We start from the raw sequence: 20,371 nt of genomic DNA on the forward strand, positions 1-20,371 counted from the left end.
ATCTCTAGGAAATTTGTATTTTTCCTCTTATCTCAGCCTTTTGTTTGATACAGCTAGAAAAGTCCCAACTAATAATTATGTTTGATTATGAGTTTTGGAACAATGTAATATCTACTTAACTTTGCTATTGATTACAAGGTGTTCTATGCTGACTTTGATGAGGGACATCAATTTGAATATATTCATCAGAAACAGAGTCGTGGAAGCTCTCTGTTTGCTTTTGGAGAATGGGTGGATGGGTTTAATGCATGGAGAGAGCTATGTTACTTCAAAGCCAATTTTTTATACCTTGAAAAGTACTCCATCTAAACTTATTAGATTCAATTTCTCTGAAGAATCCTAAGAAGAAGAATTGATTGTAGAGAGTGAATTGTAGAAATTAAATTTTTTTTTTTCTATGATAGTTATAGAATGTAGACTCTAAAACCTACTCCAAATTCATATGTTCACACATAATCCCGGCCGTTTATATGTGGGATCCAACTGTTGGGATAAACATTGTATCCCGAGAATATATGATGGAACTCTAAGATTAATCTCATTTGTTGGATTTCATATACATGGTAGAGATTGTGTGTGAACATGTGAGTTCATTTTCAAGCATGGTTTTTAAACTCGGTATCTCGTCTCATTTCGTTCAGCTCTGATACCAAGTTAACTCGGATGATACGTCTTGTCTCGTTCGACATTGAGACAATGATTTTAACCATTTAAAAAATCTGAACAATTCTGTAAAAATTCAAAAATGATTCTTATTAAAAAAAAAAAAAATGAACCCAAAAAAATATATAATTAAAAAAAATCGATTTGAGGGTGAAATAATAGAGGGTTGATGCTTTAACTTGTTTGTCTCGATTAACTCGGATGAGATTTTGAAAATCTCGTCCAATACGTCCCGTTTAACTTGTGAGTTAATCATTTTTTACGTTGTCTTGTTTGTATCACCCAAGATATTGAAAAATATCGTTCGAGACGACTTGCTTATCTCACGATACACGATCATCTCAAAATACTTTGTGAGTTGATCTCGTGCAGTTCCGAAACCGATTTAACTCAGGTGAAACGTCTCGATCTCGGATGACTTTAAAAATCATGTTTTCAAGAGTATATGGATCCCAACCCATTATTTAAAGACCTACTCACCCATTAATCCATGTGGCACACTCTTCTCACTATTTCTCTCTCTAACAAACCATCAACTAATTAATACTAAAATAATGTAGAGTCCAACTTAATTTTAGAGTTTTCCATAACCCTGCACACTTTTTATGAATAGTTTCGGCTAAAATCAGAATGTCTCACTCAGACGAAATAAGAAGAAAAGTAGTATGGAATTTTGATTAACACCAACCATTGAATGTTAGTTACAGAATTCCAAAGTGAAACCAAAAGAAAATAGAGTGAAAAAGAGATTCTTACATACTATCATCACCAACACGAAGTAATGATCTTGCTTCCATAACAGACATTCGAACATCTTGGAGCTCTTCTTCCACCTTTTCAGTTACAAACCATGTCTGATTTTGTGCATCTGACACCATGAAAGAGCACCTTGTGTCATCCAACAATTTAGTCTTCTTTTTGATTGCCACATCCCTTGTCGCTCGTAATTCCTCTAAGTGTCTCACCTCCATGTGCAATTCTTCTTCCAATATCTTCACCTCTCCCTCCTTCAAAGACAAATCGAATACGCATTGTTGGAGATCGAGAATCATCTTCCCAACTTCATTCCTCCCATTCTCTATCATTTCGGATAGAATCTCCTTCTCTTGGTTTATAGTCTGAAATCCATCCTCCATCTTCTCCACTGACTGCAAACAACTTAATATCTCTCCTTCAACGGCATGCACTCCCGTCTCCAATTTCTCAGATTTCCTCTTCATAACTACAATTTCCTTTTGTAAGACACCCAGCTTTTCTCGGGTCTGCTTTATCTCGGTTTGCAACTTCGTCCTCTCCTCCTCAGACTTGAGTAATTCAGTAGCTTTCCCCCCAAAATGCCAATTTTTTTGTATGAGAACATCTGTTCTACTTTTATCCACATTGTCTATTTCAAATAGTACCTTTTCCGTCTCTTTTTTCTGATTTTCTTCCTCTAGTTTTGATTTTAAGCAGATGAGGTTCTGTCTTAATTCAACTTCAGATTCTTGAGCCTTCAGTTGAGCAACCGCAATCTCTTCCTTTTGGGCTTGAAGATGGGTCAGTTCTTCTTTCTTCAGCTCCAGACAAGTAGAGGATGCTTCCACCTTTGCCCTTGCTTGTGCTTCTCTTTGTTCCCAGTAGACAACAGATGAAGAAATGCTTGAAAGAGAAGATTTCAGAGCCAATAACTTGTTATCGACGATAGTTCTTTTGTCTTGTATCTCCTTAGACAAGAGATTGAGTTCTGAAATTTCATGTTTCTTGACCCAAACACCATTCTCTGCAGCTTCAATTTCTCTGGAGAGTATATCTACTTCAATAGTAGTTTTCTCAAAAAGCCCAAGTAGACTTAAAGCTTCAGCTGCATTTCCAAGCTTATCATGTGCCATGTCCAGCTTCATTCTAGCCAAATGTAGCTCATCTGATGCATCTCTCTCCTCTGCCAACATCTTCAGTTCGCCAAATTTAGAAGTAAATTCTTCTGACATGGGGTTTTCGCCTCCATCCATTTCAACAAGCTTTTCCGGACAATTTAATTCTTCTTTGACTTCCACACTGTTTTGACCATTGGAGCAAAGCATTCTTTTAAATTCATCCCTCTCTTGCATAGCTTTCTCGTATAAACCCATTAGCTTCTCGTTCTCTTCATGCATCTCTTGAAGTTGGTGTTCTAGGTGTTCAATACCTTTATCTTCAGGAAGGCCCGTAGAACCATTATTATGATTTTCAGTTTTATCAGTACGAGCATCCCTCGTAGCTTGCATAGCTTTCTCATATAAATCCATTAGTTTATCATTCTCTTCATGCATTTCTTGAAGTCGGTGCTCTAATTGTTCAATCTCTTTCATCTTCTCCATACCACTCTCTTCAGGAAAGCCCATGGAACCACCATTATTGTGATATTCAGTTTTATCGGCAGCATGAGCATCTCTATCCTGACCAGCTTCTGCAACAGCACCTTCATACAATTCAATCAATTTATTGTTGTCCTCGATTAAAACTTTCAGTTTCATTCTTAGTTCTTCATTCTCTTTGGCCAAAATAATTGCTGTTTCATGGGCTTCTGCTTCTCTTTGACTTGCAGTCGCAATAGCATCGACCATGGTTTTGATCTCCATCTGATCATTTAAAGCAACATCGACTTGTGGTTGTTGCATTGCTTCTATTTTCATAGTTCTGCAAGATTGTTTCTCCTCTTCTAGCTGCATTACCAAATCATCAATCCGCCTGCCAAAATTGTGAAAAATAAGATATCAACAGAAAGCAAGACCAAATTTCACGACTACATCTAAACAATATTATTGTTTTTTATGAGTATAAACTATCAAGAGCATCTTAAGACAGAAAATATCCATCTGATCTGTACAATTGTTTATTTGAGTCTTTTACTATACTTTTTTCAATGTCCAAAGGAATATGGAAGAAAATTGAATGTTTATGATCATCCAAGCATATTAAATTTTGACTGTATTAAGCTCTCAGGTGGGACCCATTAACAAGTTGGATCCAGATCTTCTGAACGCCAGCCATGTGTCGAAATATTGTGCTTAAGGACACTTGGCAATGTGGCAAGGATTGTCACAGTATAGTCATGCAGTAGGGATGTCATGGTATGGACATAAATCAATAAACCACGACTTGCGTAAATGCATCCAGAGAATTAACGTTCTAATGGTGCTGAAAAAGACCTTAAAATAAAGTTCAGTTTACAGGTGTACAAAATATTCTCTCTATTCAAGCATTTTATTCAATATTTTTTTTGAGAAGTAAAGAACTATGAATATAACATTTTATTCAATCTTCAAAAGACTAGACGAGTCAAAAATATTTCCAAATATTCAGAAGCAACTCTGTTAAAAAAAAAAACTCTATTTTTTATAGATAAAGAAGATTTAATTAAACAACTAATAAGAGTGATACACACAAAAAATACTCCATATTGGTGTCAGGAGCAATATTACATAAAAAGTAGATAATAAAATTAATACCTCTCCAAATTTTGTTTTTCTTCAAGGCAGGAATTCAATTTCTTGTGTAGTGCTTCCATTTCACTCTGGTTTTGAATAGCCTGCAAAACATAACATTCCACATATATGTAAAGGAATGTAATGGTGGCAATATGAATTAAATCTAGAGAAACTGAGTTTCGAGTGGAAAAAGATGGAACTCTTGTATGAAGAAGCACACATCACCTGCATACGAAGAAATTCATTCTCCTCATTGATGGCAGAACTCCAAGATGATGTTGGTTCCTGTGTCGAAGTAGCAAATGAATATTAAAGATACAAAGTCTACAACTACAAGAATAACCTTACTTAGAAATTTGGACCTGAACCGAGAAAATATGTATGAAGTTAAAAGAAATGTAGCATAAACCTTGCAAACCACGATATGGGTTGATAGAGAAGAATGGTTGTGATATGGGGGTACAGGAACACAACAACTGCAATTTTCAGGAATCTCTCATACAACCTAGAGATTGATTTCTGGAAAGGACTAGTGGAGCACCTATAGTTTTCAATTGAAATATATTGGTCTCACAAAGCATATATATCTGACACAAATAAATCCTAGGTTTAGGTACCATTGCAATTAGGACTTCTATAGCAATTTCTCTTGAAGAGCCACAAACCTAGGAAGGTGAAGAGAAAACTAAAGAGTTGCCCATTAAGATAAATGAATCAATTAAGAACCATAACGAAGATAATAGATGGTTAAATTTATAGTCCAACTTCAAGTTTGTTTCAGATTCTATATGATAATTTGAGAAACTAAATCTACATAGAAAATTCATGATGACAGAAAAGATGGGTGAATCTTTATCATACCTGACTGGAAGTGAGCAGATTATACTCGTTTTGACCAATGGCTGCCAACTCAGAATTTCCTTTCTAGCATATTATAAAAATTCAAAAGTTTAGAATGACAAGATATACTTATGAAAGTAAGATTCACTGAATACTTAATAATGTATAGCTTGCATTTAACCTCAACTATCCTGGGATCTGTTTGATGCATAAGCTTCCAATCCAATGCTTCGAGTAACTGTACATTTTACAAAATATGCACAGAACTATAAGCAAAAATATGTTCTAAATGACATCAACCACAAATAAGTATATATGCTCATATACCTTATTCTCTAATATCATAATCTGCTCACTCATCGTCTCACGTTCTCCCTCCTCACAAAATGACTTTAACCTGTGAATTAGAGCATGGATCAGCCACAAGGAATGAAGCTTCAGACCACTGTTTTTAAATTTATCATATCAGACTTAATATTGGAGACTTCAAACTCTGACCCAAAAATTACGTTTTGTTCTTGTTATATTTTAAAGGATTACTTCAAAGGTTTTTGTGGAAATGCAGTAGCTTTTATCTTTACTTCTATAATGAGTCATTTTTATTCGTATTTTTTGACATTTTAAACTTTTAATTTCTTTTTTTTTTTTTAAATATTCATCAAGAGCAGTTGTGAGTGTAGTCTTCAAATCAACTTGACTTGACAGTGAAGATGAGCTTCGTGTTTTGAACTGCTTCAAATAATAATTATAAAAAAAAATTGGTTAAAAGTAGGAAAAAAAATTAATAGTAGTATTAATCTTTGGAAAATTAATGGCACGAGGAAAAAGAGTGACACATGAGAATAAAAAACTGCAAGAATACAATCAAGGACATGCCTTCTGAGTTCTTCTTTCAACTGAAGGTTTTCCATGGCAAATCTTGTAACTTCTTGGTTTCGATCCACTTGGTTACGGAGAACCTCTATCTCCTTTAAATACTCCTCCTTTTCTTGCAAAAGATGTTCCTCAGCTGAGATCTTGCCAGAAGAAATTGCCTCCAACCTCTTTATTCCTGCTTCACGAAACCGAAGCCTCATTTTTAAACCTTGTATTTCATCTTCTCTTTGTTTGGCCTGATTCACAGCAAAAGTTTCATATCCTCAAATTTCAATAAAAATGTTCATGCATGTGAAGTTCCACACTAGAATAAAATGAAAAGTGCCCAAAACATATAATGACAATGATTTCTAATTAATATTATCTTTTTTTAAAGTAAAACTGCAGTTAGATACAACCACTTGGGGAGAAGCTTAAGTTAGTCTTTTGTATTAACATGATTTTCACACACAATTTTCTTGTAATTATACAGTTTTCATGTAGGCTTGTCAAGTTTTGCAATAGTCATATCTGACACTCAGTATCCATAGCTGTCATTCAAATACAAGTATCCAGTTAAAATATATAAGAAACATGTGTCATGCTTAAGTACATATAAGCTATCTGATTAAAGATTCTTTTTAATTTTAAAGACAACCATATTTTTATTAGTTACTGACATTTTCAGAAATTGAATAATAGTCACATTCTTGAAAACCTACATTGCATGGATTTTTTTCTAAACAAAACACATATCCGACTCCAATACTCAAAGAAATCTTGTGATAGACTTTGGGATCTCCTTTTGCATTTTCTAACATCACAGGTTTACAAGTTCTACTTTTTTCATCTTAAGTTTTCTATATAAGACATGCAACATTATGTATATTAAATCATAAGATTTTCCCATCCAAATCCATGAATTCTAAGTTTCCGGATTACACATACAACCCTGTCAAAGTGATGAGAACAAAGAGAAATGAAAATTTCAAACTTACTCCCCTTAAAATGTTGATATCCATGACCCACCATTTTCTAAACATACACCAGAAATCAGCTTCATGGGTGATTTCTTTAAGTTGGATTTGAGGATTTTTCATCGAGGGCTTGAACCCTTATGTTTAGATAAAGAAGGAAATGTCGTACATACAACAATGGCTATAAATCATCAATTAGGCTGATTTTTTGTGCGAAGATCCATCAAGGGTAAAAATGTAGGGGGTCAATCAGCCAAATGAGATAGGGAGTTCAACTGGATAAATAAATAAATAAAAAGATAGGGAGTTCAATTTTTATCTTACCAGCTGCATGGCTGCTTGCTTTTCAGCAGCTAATGCCTGAAATGCAATTTCTTTGTCTTTTTCTCTCCTGAAAGCCCCAACAAGGGCCGCTTCGTATTCTTTTTTCTGAAAGTGTGGAGAAAAATATATATATATATATATATTAAACCAACTAGATTGTGAATCAAACAATTTCCACAATCTTGAGAACAGCCATAATAAGTACCCGTGGTGGCATCCTTTTATCAGTCGTAAGTGGACTGAATGATCCCTGAAGTCCTTCCCATTTAAAAGAGCCTGGAGATCCCGGAAAGCATACAGTCCAATTATCATTTTCTTGGTTCTCAATCCCTCCACCATTAACTAAGCCACGCAAACGACTCACTTCTTTCTGGAAATAGATAGCAAGTGAACTAAGAGGCTCTTCAAACCAAAATATGATACAAAATGGAAAACAATAATTTTTTTGTGGCAAGTGAAATGATCACTAGATATGTTATAAGCTATAAAAATGTTCATGGCTAAACCTTCAAAAATGAAAGTCACAAGAATTTACTAAGAAGCTTAAGAAAGCTGATAAACCAAAACCAGCCCGGGTTGTTCCCTTGTTCAAAAACCCTAAGAGCGAAAAGTTTGACTATGGTTTAAAATTCTACATGTATGCAAATCTCTTGATTATTAAATCTCATAAGAAGACAACACATAATTAAATGAAACAAAATCTTTGTCTCATGAAGCGCTGAAGAAGCAATAAAGTTACCTGATTCAGACACTTATGAGATGTGGCAATAGTGGTTGTGTTTAAATATATATAAACAAATTAATGAAAGACTTATTTTAGTTCACTCATAATTCTTAAAAAATAATCCTTAGTTTATTGAAGTTTAATTAATACATATTGAAAAATTACCTTAATTGTTTGAAAACAGAGAGCAGCTTAGTAGTTTAAAAGCCACTTGATCGGATATTGAATAAACCCAAGATTTTCTTCTTCCTTATTGTTATTTTGATGCTTCATCCACACTTTTTATTTATTTATTTACGTGGATCATCTATGTTGGAACTTGACTCTTGTCCAATAAATATTGCAAAAGATGTGAGGTTAAAGTTCTCAATCCAGTCATACCACTATCAGAGAATTAGTACACCATCATGTGAAGTGACATGAGTTAAAGAAAAAGAAGGCACGACCTTCAGTGCATGATTCCCTTTCGAGAGAGAAGAGATTTAAACTCATTGGACATGTATTCTAATTGTATTTAAACAAACTTTCACAGGAATTCTCAAGCACATTTCGCAGATCAGATTTCCATTTTGATGCTAATGGGGCTGGATACCAAATATTCGATTTCACACACACACAAAACAGAAAAAAACGGGAAAAAACTAATTTAATTCTCAACAAATAGGGTACAAAAGAGTGCTGAACAAAAACACATGTTTCACATTTCTTACATGAATGTCTACTTAAAAATATTACAAGTATTGATTGAATCTATATCATACGGGCCAAATCATTTTAGGAAGCTCCAATATCAGTGAGTTTGAGTTTAACCATTTTTAAAGCATATTTCGGGTTGACTAAGGAATATTACGGCACTCTAACACCTCAGAAAGAAAGAATCTCAAAATTTACATTAATACCTTGAGTTCTTGAATCTGTGAACGCATGATAAGGACATCTCCAGATGCATCTTCATTGACAATTGCCTGGAGAATTAAAAATTAAAACAGTTTTACATCAATTATGCCTCTATATAATGATTGAAAGAGGTACACTATCCAAAAAGGTAAATAATGGGTTTAAACCCAAAGATGTATGGAGAATGATGAAGTAAAAAAAACACGAACATTGTTCTTAAGGAACTTAGCCCGTTGTGCGAATTTCAGTGTGCTCAGTGTTTCTAGCGAACAACTGCAAGGAGACAAACAATTTATCAAAAACATATAAATTAGATAAACCAAGGTAAAACGAAAGATTTTTCTAATATAAAAGGTAATCCAGCTTGTTGAAAATTATAGAGATATATTGTTGCATGTCTCTTAGGAATTAAAACATATAACGAATAATATTAGAAGGAAAGAAATGCATATACATGAGTCACATACCAATTAGATGGACTTATATTTGCAATTATAGTTGTTTTGGAGTTCCCTCCGAGTGAGTCCTGAAAAAAAGCAAAATAAAAAAAAGAAAAGGTAGTTTAAGAAGTCGAGCCTGGAAGAAGCTTAAACCAAGCCTGGAAGAATGAATGTCCCACAAGGATAGATAAGTGAAGTCCATGATAAACAATGCACAAATATGATTATTATTATTTTTTTTTGCTTCATATTCCATGCAAGATTTACAATCTCAATTAAACCAAGTACCCAGTGCTAGTTCCACAAAACTCAACTAAATTAGAATATGTTTTGCTTGAGCTATTCATGTTTTTTTGTTGGAAATTTTCTAAGGGATAATTTTGGAATTTCAAAGCATTGTTTTGTCTGGCTTTATTTCAATAGAAACATGCATTTTTATTTAGTATTGTACTTCAACATGTTTAATAAAAGCAACCCTATTTTGGAGGGAAATGAAGTGTTAAAAGTTTCTATAAAATATATAAGATTTAACTTTTAACTAAAAGTTTAGTCTTACAGTGGCTAGGAAAAGAGTTTCCTTCAATCTTATACAAAGAACCTTTCATATTTACTTTGTTACTCTTTAATAAAAGTTTGAATGTGAGTGAAAGTGACGAAGCAATCATGTCTGTGCATGCACACATGACGTACATGTATGCACTTATGAGGTGCACTTAGCATTTTATTCAAATGATGACTCTTGGGAAGGTAGCCTTGAGGAGCCATTTTTATTTTCCAAATATTCAAAATTTTCAATCCCCTCCGTTGGGTGATATAGGATTGGTTGTTGGACTAGTATGTTTGAGTTGGGCTGACCATTGGGTGCTTGATTATCAACCCCTAGTTCATAAATTGACCATTGAACCAATGATTAAAGGATTTCACAATGGGTCGATTATTTGATCATTGAACCAATGATTAAAGGATTTCACAATGGGTCGATTATTTGATCATTGAACCAATGATTAAAGGATTTCACTATGGGTTGATTATTTGATCATGATATTTTGACCACACTCAATCAAGTTGACAATTGATCTTGAGAGGGGATGCAACCATCCAAATTGACCATTAGAAGTTGGGTGCAATGTTTCTATTAATGCAAAAATATTAAGAACAGAGAGATTAGGGACATTTTTGCTAATAACACCATTTGCTATGATAGTTCATACGAAAAGGGGGCAACTAACATTTAAAGAAAGGGTCGGCTTCAACTTGCCTCAGAGATTATTGGGGGTGGACACTAACTCAGTGGTCAATTTGCAAAGAATCATCCCTTCTTAAGACCAACGATCAACTTGTTTGAGCGTGATCAAATTAACCAATGATTAAATAGTCAAGACAGTCAAATCCCTTTGAACAATGGTCAATTCATAGTGCTAAACCTCTTTATCCAAAATTCATCTTGTCGGTCAAGCACCAACTATCAACCCAAGTCCAACAAATGGTATTGAAGATCAAAAGTATACCAGGTAAATAGAAAAGAGATCATTAAGGCTCCTCGTGAGGATGGGTAGGTGTGAAATGCAAAGTGTGACTCATAGGCGCCCAAGGGCACTATGTACACATGCGCAAACATAACACATGGAACGTTCTCGCTTAGTACATGCATGCAAACCTTTTTTTTTTAAATAACAAAGTAAATACAAATTCTTTTCTTAGCCAATGTGGGACTAAACTTCTAGTTAAAAGTTGTCTTATACATTTCCAAAAAATATAAATTTTGAAATTTCATTTTCCTCTAAAATATAATTGCTTTTATTGGAAGAGCTTGAAGAAAAAATACTAAATATCATATGTTTCTTTTGAAATAAAAAGAACAAAATAATGCTTTGAAATTCCGAAATTTCCCCCATTATAATAAAAAATTAGAAAACTTCAAACAGTTACCCATGATTTTTAAAATAATCTGGAAAATAAGAATTGGACATAAGAATAAGATCAAACTAAATACAACCTTCACTGTGCATAAAACATTTTGAACCTTCACTATGCAACCTTTTCAAAGTGATTAGGTTGCTGAGTGAAATATATTCTTGAATTGAGGACCTTATCCAACAAACCACACACACACACACACGGTTTAGAATTACTCATTATTCATTATGAGGCCGTCAAATTTATGTCATTGTATTTATACCCCTAGTTCAATGAGTGCTCTAAAGGAGTCTATTACACCTAAAAAACATCGACTTCAACATGCCTCGGAGATCAGTATTGCTCTTCTTTGTTCTCTTTTGGCTCAATTAATATCCAAAAAAAAATTCCCACATGTTTCAGCCAAGTCAAGTTTTGGGTTAATCAACTCAATCAAGGTTTGCCTCTGTTAAACCATGTCCAATAGTTCTCCAATCCAACAACGAAAGAATTGGCAAAGTCATAGGCTGGTTGAATCATATAGGAATCACCTGTATCCTACCAATTTTTCTTAAATGCTTCAGCCAAGTTGAGCATTGGGTTAACCAAGTCAATAATGGTCAGCTCCCATTAAACCATGTCTAGTAGTTCTTGGATCTAACAAAGAAAAAATTGGGGCCAAGTCATAGGCTGGATGAATCATATAGGATTCATGTGAGTCAAACTACAATAACCTGAATTTTTAAGTAATTGAATCAGCCTATAATATTAAGACTCTAAACCATGTCCATGAATAACTAAAATTTGTAATAAAAAACCACTAATTACCACAAGAAAATGATTCAATGCTAGTTTCATGTAAGTTTGTAAGACCAAAACTTACATGCTTTATAAAGTTACAAAAAAAATCTAAGAACAAAAGAGAATTTGTTATTTCAATAACAAAAAAGTGCTATAGTAAACTAACGAGTGACTTTTACATAAAATAACACCTAGTTAATCCAAGTAACTACTCTTCTCCATACTATCATAGTAAACAATACTTATTTCGTAATAGTCATGAGTTGTACAATTAAAAAAAGACTAAGAACAAAAGAGAACTTGTTCTTTGCATAACAAACAATTGTTATAGCAAATTAAGGAGCGACTTCTGCTTACAACACCACATGATTTCTTAAAGTAACAACTCTTCCATAAGTAAAATAGACAATCTTTCTTTCATACAAGCCATGAGTTATATGCATTTCAATAGAAACTCAATGTCTTTTGGCTAGTTTCAAACACGGGAAAAAAACCCTTATAATATATTGAACAAAATAGTGATATAGGATGATAAAAATTTCTTCTTAAATTTACTTTCACCAAAAAATCTCTCTACCTGAAGCAAAAATGTGAGCTTTGAATCCCGATATGGAACATGGAGAGACTTTCCGTTGGCTATATTCACTAGGTTCATAATCACAAGACTGCAGATCTCAAAAGAAACTCAAATAAAACATCCCTCCCAATTATAAAGCAAACCAAAATAAATTTTGGAAGAAGCAGGGAAAGGAAAGAAAAGAAAAGAAATGACTGGTTAAAAAAAGATGAACATAATATGTCACAACTTGTAGTGTTTAAAAGTGATAAGTAGGGATGAACAAACCCCAATGCTGAAAGTGATTTGTTGATGTTAGTGGCTTCCTTGAGACGTTCACCTTCGGCCCCAGAGCTCTTTTGCCTAAAGTGGGGGTAAAAACAAATACCAGTTCATATGGTGATGTAAAAAACACTATGTTGTCTGAATACAGAATGTTGTATTGAAAACTCAAAAGCCTTACCTCTCCGAACCAGCCAAGTCCACAAGATTAAGCCGAGCAAATCTGTGATGAGTAACACCTTGGGATTCCCACTGCAAATGAAAGTTCAATAAGAATTTTTTGAAATGTCTTATATAAAAAACATCAAGAAAGTAGTTACAAAATCCATTTACAAGTAACTAATAAATATTAACTATGATAACCAGCCAACTAGCAATATTGAATCAATAAAGTTCTTAAACAAGAGCCAAAATTGGTGAAAACCATAAGAGACTTAACATAAAGATATACCCACCTTACTTTCAATAACACAAGTAAACACACTGTGAGAGCGGCTACTTGCACGATTCATATTTGTGGCAGCCACCTTTCTATTTGCTGCACCCTGAAAGAATGAGCATAATAGTTGTCAGGCTACTATCTTCACTACTCAACTAAAAGTTCTAGACGACGAAATATCATTTACATAGCAATAATACTTACTAGACAGTATACCTGATTCATACAATATGAGTCATGGGCCAGGATTCAATCAAAGTATATGTTTCAGTTGTACCCAAACATTTTAAATTAGTGAAATTAAAGTGCAAAATGAAATTTAAAAAAAAAAAAAAATGAAATGTGACAATTTTGAAAGGTAAAAGAATAACTACATAGTTAACCTGCCTCACACTATATGGAACTAATTGTACATAAGATCCTTGCGAGGCCTAGGGAACTCATGTTGATCCAATACATGGATGTCAGACGAATTCAGTAAGTAGCAGTTTTACCTTAATCATTTATATTAACATGCTAAAAGAGATTAGTATTTCTATATAATTAAAATAGTTAATATGTTAAATAATGAGAAGATCAAATTAGTAACTAATTTAGACATTCCCCTTGCCCTAAGATTTGGTGGTTGGGCAAATCAAATACCTTAGTCTAGAACCATACCATGTTCAGGAACCCTATGTGCAACCACTAAAAAGATCAATCTGATAGATAAACTTCTTAAACTTATAAAATGCACAATGTATTATATCAATAATAGCCAATTGGCATATCTAGATAAATAACTGAAAATATTAGAAACCACCACAGACCCTGCATTGGGGAAATTATTATTCAGTAAGCAATATTTCTTACTAGAACATAACAAAACAAGGCAAAATTAGATGAGTACTTGAACAAGTTGTTGAATAACGTCTCGAGCACTTGTGACTTCTAACTCCTTGAGATTTTCCACGTAAACTCCTTTCTTTGCATCTTCCCTTAACTGCAAAATACCAATCAAAACTCTGAATAAGGTGTACACTAGCAAAGAAATAAAGCAAACTTGTTTAAAAAGAGGGACAGAGGATGCAAGGTATCACAATAATCGTGTTAGCTCAACAAGGAAAAGTTATTCATAAAAAGAGCCGTTTTGTTGAGATAGAAAACTCCTCAGGGTTGAGAAAACAAGTTGCACAAGAGAAATTATTGATGGGGAAGCAAGGGATGGGATATCAACATATTTCTGATTATTACCTGTAAATTGATTGAAGATGGATCCAACAGATCTAGAATTTGTTCATTGTATATTTCTAAAAATGAGCATTTACAGGTAAACCTCAACTTCTCATCTCTGCGAGACTCTTTTTCCTGCCACATGCAATCGAAACATGAAGTTCATATGAAATTTACAAGCATATAAAAAAAAGAAAAAGTTTAAATAATTTAGAATAAAACAGAACTGCCAAAGAGACTAATCGCATAAGTAAGAAAGGGAACATAAGAAACTAAACTAACTCCAAAGCTTGAACAGTTATATATTGGAGGCTTTTAATAGAATTAGTAGCTGAAATTCTGAAAGATCTACAACTTTTCCAATATAACAAAATTCTTGTTCATTTTATTAAAAAGTAAAACTGCTAAGAGACTCTCAGCAGTTAAATTGCTTTCAACGTTCATACAACAACAAAAATTCTCTCTTACACTGGTGAACTAAAAACAGATATTGTAACCCTTAACAAAGTTACGTACGTGAACGGAATGAAGTACACTTCAAAAAATAATAATAAATACTTCCACCATGTGTAGCATCTAAAGGCCTTCTTGGACTGTTCATGTAAAACATAACATTTTTACAATTATATGGAATTGAAGTTATTTGCTATAATATAAATTCTTCTAGTTCCATAACATAATTGCGGTTTTTCATTATTCCTTTCAAAGCATCCTGAGATGATAAGAAACTTACCTTTTGGATCCTCAAAAATAAATGCTCAAAAACTCTAGGTGTCATCCCACAATTGACACTGTGTCTTCGAGTGCCTCCCTCAATGTCTCCCAACATCGTGTGGGTCTTCCCACTACCAGTCTACACAGAAACAAATTTGTTTTAATAAATCTGGCCAATAGGTTCGTAGGAACCAAAAAGAAAAAGGGAAAAAAAAGTTAGGCAAGCCTCATTGAAAAAGATTTCATTCATTTTATGGTCCATATGATAAGTATGAAGATGCCCTATAACTATTACTCCAAAGTAACCAAAATAACACATGCTCTAGACTAGACAAACCAACACCAATAGAAAAATATTATCATTTATGTAAAGAAAAACTTTATATACATAATTAAGAGTGCATAGAAAAGTATTTTCTATGGTAAATTGAATGATGTGTCATTTCTTTAAATATGAAACCAATCAAAACTATCAGTACGTGTAAAGATATAGAAAGTTAATTGAAACTCACTTGCCCATAGGCAAACATGCAACTGTTATAGCCTTGCATGCAGTTCTCTACCATTGGTAATCCAGCAACTTTGAAGAGGGTTTCCTGTTAAGTAACTTGAACAAAGTTCATACTAGGACAAGATGACCATTGATCATAGAGAAAGATAAGAAACAAAAAGGTAATCAAAGACTACCTGGGTAACATTCTCATCTGCAACAAGATCGAATGTGAAACGAGATTCTGGATGCCCAATCCAAGTGACTGATTGACAACTATCTTGCCTAACACATTTGTTGTAGCCTTGTAGAGATATTTCAGAATTGTTGAGAGGGCGTATTCGGATGATAACCTACATAATATGAAAAAATCATACATAAAAATAATTAAATGTACACAATGTGCGACTAGTACATGCTATTCGCATATGCTGCAAGGAAGAAAAAAAAAAAAAAGGAAAAAATGTTTAAATCTTGAGTCTTGAGAGTGAGAGAGTGACTTAAGTTGAGACTTGAACTTTGAGAGTAATAGTGTAGAGTAGAGATTAGAGAATATTTATAATTATGTGAGAATGTATTAGAAAATGTAACGAGATTTAATAGTTAGAGACTTTGTGAGGGTAAGAAAGAGATTAGAGGGTAAAAGAGATGTTGTAAAAGGAGAATGGGGGTAAAAGTGGGATATTTATAAGAGAAAAATGAGTTTATGTTATAAAAAAAAAAAGAAGAAAATCTGTGTCCAAAAAATATGTCTTCGCATACAAAAGTATGTCATCGGATATTGTGCAGATAGCATACTTTTATATATGTCATGGTAGCATATGCGAAATATAGTTTGGAAATGGCATATGCAATCACATTTGACAACACTAAATGTACATCAACATTTGAATATGAGATGAATATGATAAAAAATGATGCTATACAAGGACTAAAGCATAGGATGACAGAGTAAGTGTTCTAGTCATACTGAACAATGTCCACCTAGTAGTTGGCCACTATGCATGCTTATCATCGGTTTTAACTAAGGTGTTTCCTCCGTCAGCTTCTCCCATCATTAACGGAAAAACTCCCCGATCCCCTCAGCTTGGAATTAGGGTGTATTTGTAAAAAAACTCTACCTCAGGTATCACTTCTACCGCATAACCTCAGGACTGGACCTTGTAATACTATCTATCAGCAACCACACCATAACTTTGTGATATCCACCTTTGACAAATCTAGTTGCATAGGTTTCTAAACATAAATGGCATATGAAGTAAGTTTCAATAATATATTTTCACCACAGAACTATGAGCTATACTCACTTCAAGGAAACATGAACTATGGTTGTACCCATGTTCTGCCAGGGTAATATAATGGTACAACAATTGTGTCAGGACGATAAACTGAAAGAAGTCATCTCCTTGTGTATGTGTGCTGGGAATGGGGATGTTGTGATCCTACCACTCCACATGTTCCACGAAGGCGATCATCTACCTAATAGTTAAAAAATGGATCTTTTAGGTAAATATTTGATGCAAATAGGTAACTGAAATTGCCTAATATATGAACTATGGTCGTACCCATGTTATGATCAGGATGTCACAATCACCCAATCAAAGATGATTCAGAACAATGCGATGTTTAAGTTGGAACCAATTGAATGGTGAGTCCTAACCCCATGAAAGAGAGATGTTTATGGCACAAGCAAGGAAAAAAGGCTTCTTCACACCATATCCTTTCGCAAAAAAATCCAAAACATTGTAGAAACGAGGTTCCATTTTCAATTAATTTTGCACAAATTTTGTCCAATAAATGTTCTATATACAATGTGAATTAAACATAGACTTGGGATACTCTCATGAGAAAGAATATTTTCATAAGTAGAGACTCACATTGTGACCATTAAAATGGTCAAATATAGCTACAGATGACATTTTTAATACAGCGTTCAACTCTTCACTGCAGAAATATTCAAGAAATCTCACATTTTGAACACATTTAAGTTGACTGGAAGATCGAGCAGCGATTCAAGAAGAAATTACCCATAACAAAACACAACCTTTTTAGGGTTTTTAAAAAACGTAAACGCATCACAGTAGTAATCCACAAAAACCTAATCAAGATGCTAACTAAACCAAATTTAATCCTAAATTTGGAAAATATGCATCAAATAAAGTTACCTGAACATTGTGATCCTTCCAGAAAGAGGGATCTTCATGCAACTCGAAGCTCTGATTCGACGATCCTCCACTGATAACTCCACAATCGTCTTTATCACCATTACTCCGGATCGCAGACGCAGTAGTTGCGGATTGAAAAAAGCTATCTTTTGAAGAAGATTTGAATAGAGCCGGAGAACTTCGGACTGAATCCGAATCAGAGGGTTCTTGAAACCCAAATCGGCTTCTGAGAGAGCTCGCAGCATCAGAGAATAACGGCATTTTTTATATTCTCAAACCCTAAGAGAGAACTAAAATTTAGGTTTTCAGAAAGAGAAAATGGAGAAGAGAATTAGGGCTTAAAGAAAATGAAAATTGCAAAATCTGGGGGAGAGAAATCTAAAGAAATGTGGAAGTATACCAAATGGGGGGGAATGAGTGATATTTGAAAAATTAGATTCCAGATCGAGCGGCTGAGATAGTTTTGGATTAACGGTCATGAAACCACGGATTCAAATTTTTAGACCGTTTTGATGGAGAGATGTCAGAGAGACTTTAATCGATCTATTCCTCTTGTAGAATTTGAAATCTCTGTTTAATTACGTTTTTGCCCCTTTGGCCTTATCATTATTATTAAAAGTTAAAACCATAGTTTAAACCGGACTGAACCGGTGGTCCGACCAGATTTTGTGCAAACTCAGCTCGATTAGTGAAGAATTGGTTTTGTCAATTTTGTGAAAATAAAATGAAGGCATTTTAGGTGTGCAAAGGGAAAATTTTCTTTATAAAAAATCCCTAACTATTTGGGGTATCTTTATAGTCTATTTAGTAAGTTTTTTATATCTAAATGATCCCTCAACCTCACCTCACCTCACCTCCCCTATAATATTTTGAGAGTACTCAAGCTACCCTTTTCTTATCTTTTTCACATAGCAATTTTTTTTTTTTTCACGTCAATGATAAATGGAGAATGATATACTCCCAATTTTAAATATTTAGGTGTCGATCTATTTCCTCCTTTTTGTAACAAAAAAGAAATGATGAACAAAATAATGATTCTAAATTTTTTGAAGATTTCATTATAACATTAGATTTGAATGTCTATTTTGCAACTATAATATTCATCTAATATCAAGGTCTAAAAAATCAAATCACATTTGCAGTGTTAAAGTCATCACTTTTTATTATCGAATTCAACCTTTTTATTGTCAAGGTCAACAATTTAGTGTCATGTTCAATATTTTTTGTATTGTCAAGTTCAACAATTTTTATTGGTAAAATAAAAAAAACAAAGTAGTGTTAAATTCAACATTTCTTTTGTAGTCTAGAGTTCAATACTTCTTATTGTTGAGTTCAACATTTTGTCTTTGAGATAAATATTTTTAGCTTCTAAGTTCAACATTTTTTAGCTTGAATGTTGCCAATTTTAGTGTTGACTCAACATTTTTTATTGTTGAGTTCAACATGTTGATCTTACCAATAAAAATATTGAACTAGACAATAAAAATGGTGAAGCTGACACTAAAGTTGTTGATCTCGACACTACAAATATGAATCAAATTTTATCAATTTTTTTAACCTTTACACTAGATAGATCCTCTTGAAATGCCTAAAATACACTTTTCAAAATTTGTAGAATCCCATCTTAACTCGTCATTATATTTATAAAAGTCATCAAATATATATATATATATATATATCTGTGTGTGTATGTGTGTGTGTGTGTGTGTGTGTGTAGGGTCAGGTTTGGCAATAAATGTTAGAAAGCTAGCCAACACATTTGTCCTTGTAAACATCCCATTTTTGTGACTGTTTGATTCGATAACTTATCCTTTGATTGTCGTAGATCTCTAATGATGAACACATGAAATATGTGAAGAGACAAAAGCTTGCGAGAGAACCTCTCTCATTTCCTTTCCAATCTTTCTCTATTCTCTATCCTTGGAACTCGACATAGCAAGTACACATGCTTAGGACCGTACATTTTTACTTAACATAACAAGTATGTACACTTAAGATTGCTACACATTTTGATGACCTATAGACCTCGCAATGCTAGGGAATACGACTTTCAGACTTAGAAAAAATCACATTGCGAACCAAATGAAATCGTTCATCAAAATTCAAAAAAATTAACAAAATAATGAAAATAGCCATCGTGGTTCCCACACTTCCAAAATGTCTCGAAAATATTTTCATTAATTTTAGAACTAGATTTTGAGTTTAGGAAACTAAAATTAGTGAAAACAGAAAAATTTATGAAGAATTGCAAAAAATGACCAAAATGCCCATTGACGTCAATTTTTATTTAGAAAATCTCAATTCCTAGGAAATACGACTTAAAATAAACTTCCAACAATATTTATGCATATCGAGAAAATACTAATGATCTCGCATTTAGGAAGATCTCAAAATTTCATATAAAATAACAAATTTCTCACATGAAATGACGAATTTTCTCACGCTAAATGCCAACTATCAATCGGCACATGAAAAGATGAAATGTATGCCATTTAAATTTTACTTATTACGCCTCAACTCAAAGTACAAAGTGAAGAATTATATTGAGGAAAGGTGGGGTGTCAATAGTAATCTTCATGTTATGACAAATCCTTTAAGATTGATCAATTGATCTTGAAAATCAATCATCTATCACCAATTTTAGGAAAAT

At 33.4% G+C, this 20,371-nt stretch overlaps 1 protein-coding gene across 1 annotated transcript; it reads right to left on the minus strand.

Moving 5' to 3' along the window:
- Nucleotides 1-1,270: 1,270 nt before the first annotated feature.
- On the minus strand, nt 1,271-18,240 carry LOC147400212 (P-loop containing nucleoside triphosphate hydrolases superfamily protein). Its single transcript, XM_086445827.1, has 22 exons — nt 17,722-18,240; nt 15,754-15,909; nt 15,579-15,662; nt 15,086-15,205; nt 14,374-14,487; nt 14,030-14,122; nt 13,157-13,246; nt 12,883-12,953; nt 12,708-12,782; nt 12,441-12,528; nt 9,194-9,252; nt 8,936-8,999; nt 8,729-8,794; nt 7,311-7,475; nt 7,106-7,210; nt 5,826-6,061; nt 5,277-5,346; nt 5,131-5,187; nt 4,971-5,033; nt 4,335-4,394; nt 4,131-4,210; nt 1,271-3,369 (listed from the first exon to the last, which is right to left on the minus strand). Exons 1-22 carry the CDS (start codon nt 17,980-17,982, stop codon nt 1,416-1,418), a joined length of 4,131 nt encoding a protein of 1,376 aa, XP_086301953.1. The 5' UTR covers nt 17,983-18,240; the 3' UTR covers nt 1,271-1,415.
- Between the last annotated feature and the right edge of the window lie 2,131 nt (nt 18,241-20,371).

The sequence above is a fragment of the Akebia trifoliata genome, chromosome 6 (genome assembly GCF_017979445.1).
Source record: "Akebia trifoliata isolate Shusen 1 chromosome 6, ASM1797944v1, whole genome shotgun sequence".
Taxonomy (NCBI): Eukaryota; Viridiplantae; Streptophyta; class Magnoliopsida; order Ranunculales; family Lardizabalaceae; genus Akebia; species Akebia trifoliata.

What these genes read in the sequence shown, in the direction of transcription:
- LOC147400212 (XM_086445827.1), bottom strand. Translation starts at nt 17,982, where the DNA reads ATGCCGTTATTCTCTGATGCTGCGAGCTCTCTCAGAAGCCGATTTGGG. An exon ending in AATATAAGTCCATCTAATTG is followed by an intron (nt 9,000 to 9,193) that starts GTATGTGACTCA and finishes GTCTCCTTGCAG; the next exon opens with TTGTTCGCTAGAAACACTGA. An exon ending in TTATGATATTAGAGAATAAG is followed by an intron (nt 5,188 to 5,276) that starts GTATATGAGCAT and finishes TAAAATGTACAG; the next exon opens with TTACTCGAAGCATTGGATTG.